This window comes from Artemia sp. Qi Xiang Cuo, unplaced genomic scaffold (genome assembly GCF_049724085.1).
Source record: "Artemia sp. Qi Xiang Cuo unplaced genomic scaffold, ASM4972408v1 HiC_scaffold_22, whole genome shotgun sequence".
In the NCBI taxonomy this organism is placed as follows: Eukaryota; Metazoa; Arthropoda; class Branchiopoda; order Anostraca; family Artemiidae; genus Artemia; species Artemia sp. Qi Xiang Cuo.
The window spans coordinates 2,312,051-2,321,198 of record NW_028297431.1 but is presented as its reverse complement, the minus strand read 5'-3'; the positions used below and the strand labels follow the sequence as shown (position 1 = coordinate 2,321,198).

At 38.3% G+C, this 9,148-nt stretch overlaps 1 protein-coding gene across 1 annotated transcript; it reads left to right on the top strand.

Annotated features, from left to right (window-relative positions):
- The first annotated feature begins 1,182 nt into the window (after window positions 1–1,182).
- Window positions 1,183–2,148, top strand: LOC148939048 (uncharacterized). The gene has a single exon (XM_089107350.1). It carries the CDS (start codon window positions 1,186–1,188, stop codon window positions 2,146–2,148), a length of 963 nt encoding a protein of 320 aa, XP_088963476.1. The 5' UTR covers window positions 1,183–1,185.
- The last annotated feature ends 7,000 nt before the right edge of the window (window positions 2,149–9,148 follow it).

Below are 9,148 nucleotides of genomic sequence, written 5' to 3'. Positions count from 1 at the left end.
CAAAAGTGAAAATCGGTATGGGGCAGTTAGGGATATTAATATTTTTATGTACTACCATCAACATAATGTACTACTTCACCCCTGCAGTAGTACACCACAGGATCTGTAACTAAGAATTTGAGTACTACACCCCACAATCAGTACTACATTAAACATGGCATAGGTCCTACTACGCTATATATGGAGTAGGTCGTGCTACGCTATATATGGAGTAGTACACTTGGTTAGATGTAGGTATCAAATTCTGAGGTACAGATCCTGTGGTATACTACTACAGTGGTGAAGGAGTACATTATATGTTGAGGGTTGTACATAAAACAATTAATCCCTAACTGGTATGGGGGGGTACCCAATGCATTGAGGTGTGTACCTCAATGCATTGGCTGCTCATGTAGCCTGTCACTCGTCGGTGAGAACAATCGACCATCTTTCTACTATCATCAAAGACTTATTTCCGGGGCCTATTGGTGAATCGGTGAGGCTAAAAGGAACTAAATGTTCTGCTCTCATTAAGAATGTGCTTGAACCTGAAACCCTGAAGGAGATAGTGGCTGAAATTGGAAATGATAAGTACTCTGTAATACTGGATGAGTCAACTGATGTCTCTACAATGAAGTTCATGTGTATTTGCATGCGATATTACAGCCCGAAGTTGAAAAAGATAGTGTGTACTGCGTTAGGAATGGTTGAAGTTCCATCAACTACAGCTATTATACTCCACGCAGAACTCACAAAATTTCTTGCAGAGTGCAAAGTACTTCTTAAAAACCCTAAGGGGTATTGGTGCTGATGGGACAAATAGCAAGTGGGTTGCAACTCACTCTAGGGAAAGTGCTGAATGCAGCTTAGCTACCTTACAAACAGCTTGTCAAATGTTTTTGCCGCTCTTTGAACTTGTGCGTTTCCGAGGTCGTGGAAGAGATGCCAAGCACACTAGAATGTATGCTCTCACACATGTCCACGTGCGTTAGCGTAAGCCCGGTGCGAAGGGACGCGTACGGCCAGATATATAGGCTGATAAATCATGGAAATTTGCCCCTCAAACTTGTGGCCCCTTCAAGTACACGCTGGTTGTCGCGATACACCGCAATGTGTAGAGTTGATGAGCAATACCTCGAACTGACAACACATTTCCGCATCGCCAAGGAAAAAGAGCGGTGCTATACTGCAAGAACTTTACACGAAATGTACAGTGATAAGCGCAACCGTCTATACATTGTCTTTCTGAAACCGCTATTGGCCGACTTTCAGAGGGTGAACATACTATTTCAACATTCAAATGCAGACCAATTTCGTCTATTTCAAGAGCTGAAAGATTTGGTCATGTGCATCCTGCGCAGGATCCTTCAGCCCTCTGCAGTGTCCCTGAACGTCAACCATGAGTTTCTAATTTACTACCTTCCTGTCGACCACGTAGACTTTGGGCATATGTTTCCTTCTGAAATAACCGAAGCTGATCTTCCAAGCGAGATGAAAGAGGAAATAAAGCTTCACTGTTACGGCTTTCTCAAGACGGCTGCAAGTTCAGTTCTGAAACGTTTACCTCTTCCCATTGATTCCCTTCTGAAATTGAGAATTCTCTCCCCGACAATATGTTTATCTCAGACTAGACCCAGGTTCGCCGACCTACCTCTTAGTGTGATTCCAGTGACAGAATTTGGAGACATGGAAAACCAGTGGAGACGCCTGCTCGAGGTTGATTTGAATGAACATTGTGGTGGAGAACTTCCAAAAGACTCCTCTGAGTTCTGGGTCCACGTGCTTCAGTTTCACGACCCTATTGGAGAGCCAGTCTTTCAGGATCGGGCAAAGTGGGCATTGTCGTTGCTGAGTTTGCCTATCAGCAACGCAGACGTTGAGAGAGCGTTTTCTATAATGAAATGTGTAAAATCAAAGCTTCGGAATAGAATGCTTTTACCAATGCTAAACGCAATTTTGATTTTTAGACTGTGGATGTCTGTCAGTGGCCACTGCTGTTCGTCATTCGTACCATCGGCCAAAATGAGTTCGTTCAACAGTTCCATATATTCGAAAAATGGAGCTGAAAATGCGTCTGACAGTGGACGATGTGGCAGAGCTGATGCGCCTGACGCTGACAGCGAAGAAGATGAAGTCAGTGACATCTTAGAGGCATTTGGTCAATCTTAAAGGGCTATGAAAGACGGATATTCTTAGTCACCGAGAATTCCACCCTGGAGTGTTTTTTTCCAAACTACCACTTTTTTTTTAGTTTTCCCGTCAAAAAGCGTCTTAAAAGGTATGCATTCACTGAACAACTCGCAGCCAGAATTCGGACAGCTATATTGTGCTAAAGGTCAATATAATTATGATAAGTTGTAAACTTCTGAAATCGATGAGTGAGTCGGCTGTCGCAGCACAGCAACAAAATTCAATTCTTAGTTTGTCTTACGTAAAAGCATCGAAATTGATAACGCGTGTCATTCCCAATCTGGCCCACGATACTTTCCATCCATGTTTAAAGTGGTGGAATGTTCGGACTTCGTTAAAATGTGGCTCATCAAACAGGAAACTGGAAATCCGTCCCAGCAAGAACAAATAAAGACTAAGAACCTTCGTCTCCCTATCTCGATACTACAACCATGCGGAGTCGAATAAAATACGGCTGATACCTGGCGAATTTGAGCGGAGGTGGAGCTGGCGCGGAACATTACAATTCGTTACCTCAGCAACTAGCTCTTTGCAGTGCAGCACTGGAGAAGAAAAATTAAGTGAGTATAAATGAAAGTGATAGAGGACACATATCATACTGGTCTGGATTCCTGATACGGTACTTGCTTCGTAACGAAACGATAGTAGAGGGTGAAATTTTATAACTCTTTACTCGTGTCTCAGCATGTCATTAAATCGGATCAAACTTCATTAAGAGGTTACTGCTTATTTACTTGTCAGTTATTGAACTAATGGTTGAAACTTTACTCAGTCTTATTTGTTCTGGGTCCCAGGGACGTATTGTGGTTCGTGATAGCCAATTATGACCCTGGAATGGACTTGTGATAAAGACAAAAGTACGATTGTGTTCCTTGTGTATCTTTCGTGGCCCTTTAAGGGCGTTTTAGCATCGCATTTAGTATTGGGAAATGGATTTTATTCCAAAGCTTTGACTTTACACTAAGTGATTTCCATAATTTTGTGAATTTATATTTGATAATATCCCAATGATCTGATTTTTGTTTGTGTATCTATGTGATAATAAACCAATGATCTAATGATCTTTTTTGTTTTTGTCTGCGGGTTACGGTCTTTATTAAGTAATGCATCATTATGTTCAACCAATACATAAGGGCTGGGACACAATTTTAAGAATTTGTTCTGGCAATAACTCTATTGTACCAAAAAGAACCTCTGACCGAATCAAAATGTTGACATTAAAACGCCTTTGGTCGCAGAGTATCATTGTAATAATTTGAGGTCCAACTCAGAGAAATTATGGGATACAGAAATTGCAGCTCACACACGGAGAGTGCTCCAACTAACACAGAAGAAATTGAACTAGAGGACGTCCTCGTCAATAATTTTCCCCGAAATGTTAAACAAGAAAGTAATCACGGTCGAGAATTTTCTGAACATAACGCGTTGGAATTTCTGTAAAGTCTCTAGAGTTTCACATGGGTTAGCGGTTTATCGCAATTCTACTAAATGCAGCCTCAAAATAATCTCTACACTGGAACTGAACTTCCTAAGCCAGGGAACGAATTGAAAGGTGGATAATGCCAGTAGGATCAAAGGACCTGAATATTGGTGATTATTTCTATAAAACGGCCGTCAAAACTTGGACACCTTTAAAAGTAAAGTTTGATTTTGGGCAAAAAATTGTCTGGCTTGTTTTTGGCTTGTTTTTCAAAGGCTGCGGCTTACTTTTTTGTTCACGATCTGGCAACACTGGTCAGTCAGCCACGTCACTAGAACGAAAGAAGTGATTACGGTTGTGTTTATGTCAGCAATGTAACATCTGCTTATTTTAGAACGAAATGATATATATTTTTGATAATATTACAATTTGGATTTTAATTTATCTACAAACTTTGTAATTTGTTACTATTTTAATATTTTTGTTTTTTTTTAATGTAGCATAGAAAAAAAAAATTTCACAGGTTTGTATAGTTCATATTGGCCCTCAGGAGGGGGGGGGGGGGCCAGCCCCTCCCTGGCTGAATGACGCCGTCTTATAATTTTGTTTTGACATTTTTATTATACAGCATTGGAAATGCCGATTAGACCAGGTAAGCCCCCCCTAAAACTCAGCTTACGAGCGCCCATGCTTAGGGGGAGTCCGGAATGGAGTCTTGCTTGTATTTTAATTAAATTTAACACACTTCCTCTCACTCTTAGTCAAATTCGTAGTCCTCAGTCTTGGACTTCCCCATATAGGCTAAATGGGGGTAAATGAGACATGTTTACAGGAGAGGAAAGCCTTGGGGGCTTTGACATCCTGAGTTTTTCCGGATTTCTGGGTAGTCTATTAAAATTAGACTAGACTACCCTATGAAACAATTATCCTCATTTGTTGCTAAATAAAACAGCCCATAGGCCTACATCAAAGCCGAGTAACCATAAGTTTAAAACGTGTTTTAAAAACTAGCATGTAAAATATGTAGCCTAATATTAACAGAAGAGCATTAAAAAAGGCATCAAATGGTATGTTCACTTATATATTTGTAGGCCATTCATGTGAATTATTCAATATATAGGCTAGCCTAACTTAAAAACATTTAATTCCTTATTCAACATTCTGATTAAAGCCCAACAGGCGGTACTAGCCTATGAAAATTGAAATTCCTTATTTTAGGCTAGGCTATTTTCATTTATAATGGTTGCTTTTCTGACAATGCCCACCCCACCCCATGGTCCCACATAGCCTGTAGCCCTAGACTAAAACTGGGGTAAATTTTTACCAAATCATATAATTGAGTTACCAATAAAGTGAATATACCAATTGATGCCTTTTTTTATGTTATTTACAAATATAGTAATAATTTTTGTCGGAAATGAATTTTACCCCCACACCTCTTTATACAATTCAGGGTATATATTTGCACATTAGGAACTGGTACTGGTTTATTATATGGGAACTTCTACTTTAAAATTACCTTAAATCGCACTAGCCAGCGATAAGGACGAATCCTGTAGACGCCGGCAATGATGATGGTGGCTCAGCTCATCGGGCGCATTCCAAACTGTGCGCCATGGCTTGCTGCACCAATCTCTGTCAACAGCTGACTTGAAGGCTTCAGTATTAGGGACATGACTGCATTCTGGCTCAGGGACTTCCAGAAGCCAACCACACGGTTGGAGAAAAATTTGTTTCGCAGCCTCGTATTAGCGCATTTCCAGTAGAGCTTTAGGGGGTGCCCTCTTGTTCTTGATGAACTATCTAACTGGACTAAGTCAGGGATGATATTGTGGTTGCAGATCAATTTGAATGTCATCAATACATCTCCTTGCTTACGTCGGTATGTGAGAGATGGTATTTTGAGCCTCTGAAGTCTGGTAGAATATGGCAAATTTTGAAAACTCCTTATGCATTTCGTTGCTCTCCGCTGCACCGATTCCATAATCGATTGGTCAAGCTTGTTAACTGGCGTGGCAATGGACATCCCAAATTCTAATTTTGAAAATTGAAATTCTAATTCTATGAAGTCAAGTTTGGTTAATGCTAATGAAATAAAATAGGATGAATACATAATAGTTTAAAACCAAATTTGGGCTAAATATTTGTACATTAGGGGGGGGGAGCATATCTGGGAAAAAATCAATAACATAAAATAATTACCTTTACACATCCCCCAAAACCCCAAAAAAAACAAGTTTAAAAATAGTAAACGCAATTAAAACCACGCTTTGCATTGCATTTCTCTATAGCAGTCTCTTGCAATTAACCCGTCTGGCAGGCACTTCATGACTGGTTTCCTTGTACATAAATATAAAAGTGACTATAGAACGCACCAGTGCCCTAAAACTATTATTTATAGTATCTGGCGTGTTTCTGTGCTAGGCTTACTCCACATATCATTGCAATGAACTCAGGTTGAGAGGGAGATTACATTTACCTCTATGAAAAAAGAACCTATGAGAAATCACGAGATTAGATCTGTGAAGAATATATTATGGTAAATTTCTAGGTGGCCCTATAATTTAGCTAGGATGAAAGTGAAAACTTCATTTGATGCGTTTTTTTATGCTCTTTCATAATTCAAGACGTGTATCTGGGGCTCATTGAATCTTGTGCCCTTCCTGGGGCCCTGAAGGTATTTTTTCTGAATAGTGAAAGAGCATAAAAAAGCATCAAATGATGTTTTCACTTCCATCCTAGCTAAATTGTATGGCCAACTGCAAATTTAACCACCATCCCCCCTAAATGTGCAGATATAAACCCTAAGTTGGAATATAACCTGAATTGTCGACAGCAAAGTTTAGAAATTGCAAAATTCAGCGCTATTTTTGTCAATGGCAATCAAAAAACTTTGAAACAGTAGGAAAACGTTTATTTTTGAGTTGCCTTATAAATGAGGTTTGAATTGTTATAAATAGGTATTTTTGGAATATATAATCTAACCTTAAATGCAATTAGCCCCAGAAGCGATTCTTGAATTATGAAAGATTATAAAAAAAGCCATCAAATGATGTTTTCACTTTCATCCTAGCTTAATTATAGGGCCATCTAGAAATTTACCTATATTATTAAGCCTATGTTACAGCTAGGACCATCAGGGGATATGGGTATTGTCAGAAAACCAATTGGGATGCCTAAAAAAGGTCTAGACAGAACATATAAATCCAACGTTAGGCTGCCACTACCACTTCTATTTGTTCAGCATGTCTCCTTCAGAAGTAGATGAGAAATACATAGGCCTACAGTAAATCTGTTGGTGTTACAAAAGCATTTTCAGAAAATGATCTAGTAAAATAAATGACGTTTTTTTTTCCTATATTTGATATTTGTTTAGTTTCTGGAAAAAGATTTTAAGGAAATTGCCGAGGGCCTAAAGCATGTACTTAAATTAACTTAAAAGCAGACTGGTGTGTATTACTCTCCAAAGGGCGCCAAACTTTAAAGTTTGCAGCATAAATGTGAAACTTTCAGAAATAGATCTGCAGGACAAATAAGGGCCAAAGCAAATTTTTTGAATCTCAAATATTTTTCAACTCCTGATTTACTATGTTTTTTTTAATATAAGGAACATCACAGAGGATTAGGAGAGCATGGAACCAAATGAGGGGGGGGGGGAGCAAAAAATAAATCTTCAACCAAATATTGAATAAAAAAACCTAAGAAAAGTTAATTATTAATTTTATAAAAATTATTAATAAATTATTTTAAATTTAGTTACATGAAAAGTAATTGAAAAGCTTTATTAATTTTATCAAGGAATGATCAGTTCCCTGTCAAACCAAATTAAGGAATGATATCAACTAGTTCCAGCACCTAGTTCTCATTAGTTCCTAATAAAACATAAAAAATGAGGACTGAATTGGTGTTAATGAATCTTAATAAGACAGGACCTACCACATTTTATGGATGAAGCAGGATAGACTGCGAAAGATTGTTCTTTTTTGGGATCCACCTAGGGCTGAACGAAAAGAAGTTCATCCCTAAGTGGACGAGAAGAGTCTATAAAGAAGGGTTTAACGTAGAGGTGTAATTTGCTATGGGGCAGGGGACAACTGCCCCCCCCCAGGCCGCGGTTTGCCCCCCCCCCCAGCTGAAATTTCGTTTAATTTCGAAATTAGCTTAGCCTGAGGGAGATGAACTACTATGTATAAACTACTTATTTAATTTAATTTTAAGTAAATATTTAATATATAGAGTGGTAGATAATTTCGGAGACCACACTACCTTTCCATGACGATGAAATAAAAGTTCAAGATAGGGATAAAATACTTTTTAATAGACAGTGTATAGAAAATATCTGGTATTTTTTTGTTATAAAAATTACAGAAAATTTCTGTTATAATTGTTATAAAGATAGACGATAAACGTTGGTACATGGTCTTTATTAAATAACGTGAGAATAGACATAGAGAAAATAAGGTAGCACAAGAACAACAAGCTACGACGGAGGCGAAAGATGGACTGCCTTTTGGACTGAGCCAAGAATGTAACTTTCCTGGAACGGAAGTTCCAGCTATTGGTTGTTCAACCATGCCTGGGAACGGACCCTTTTCCACGACTAGCTTTAGTCCCAAAAGCCCCCCCTGGACTGTTCTCGTTGACATATACATGGCCAAATCTCTAAGAAACGAGACACCAGAAAAAGCCTTCTCGAATTTATGTTTCAAATACTTTACACTGTTAAATTAGGTAGGAGTGACTGATACACCATTTAACATGAATTCTCCGAAAACAAATGAACCAATAATTTTGTCGTTTTATTAAGCCAAGGAAAATGATGTTTTAAATAATCAGCATTAATTTTGTGTAAGGAGTGTTTCAATAGTCTTGTAATTTTTCTCTGTGAAATGAAGCCGATGGTATATTTGGGACAATATTTTAGAACCCCTGGCCCAACACTTATTTGTTAGACGTAATACACAAACTTTTGACGATGCTAGCATGTCTCTGCAATGTACTAATTATTATGGTTGGAATATTTAGTCTTGTTTTTCAGGATTTCTAAGCTGTTCTCCAAACCCATGTAAAAATGGAGCTAAATGTATGTCACCTTTAAGAACTGACTCCTACTGCAAGTAAGTTATCACCATTAGTTTTTCTATTCATTTATTATGTCCAATAGGCTACATCTTAATCGTCCCCGGTGAATTCATGCCCCTAATGGGCTTAAATCCTTTCAACCATTGACTCAGATATGCCCTATTTTGGAAATTGTGTACGTGATGAATGAGTCAGTACCTTTGGGTAAAGATTGGCAATAAACCAATATGGTCTTGCTCTGTTGTGTTGCCAGCCAGGAGGCTTATTGCTGCTATAAGTTTTTCATAAAAACGACTTAATCTGAGTTTTTTTTTAACAAGTCATCCATCGCTTTTACTATAATAAAGCTATCAATGGCATCATACTTTTCCGTACATGTGAATCTTATGTCTGATTATTACTAGTTTTGAAATTGTAGGCCCTTTTCTATATATCAGAATAAGTCTGCATTGTTCAAGGATAGCTACCTTAGAAAGA

What these genes read in the sequence shown, in the direction of transcription:
- LOC148939048 (XM_089107350.1), top strand. Translation starts at nt 1,186, where the DNA reads ATGTACAGTGATAAGCGCAACCGTCTATACATTGTCTTTCTGAAACCG.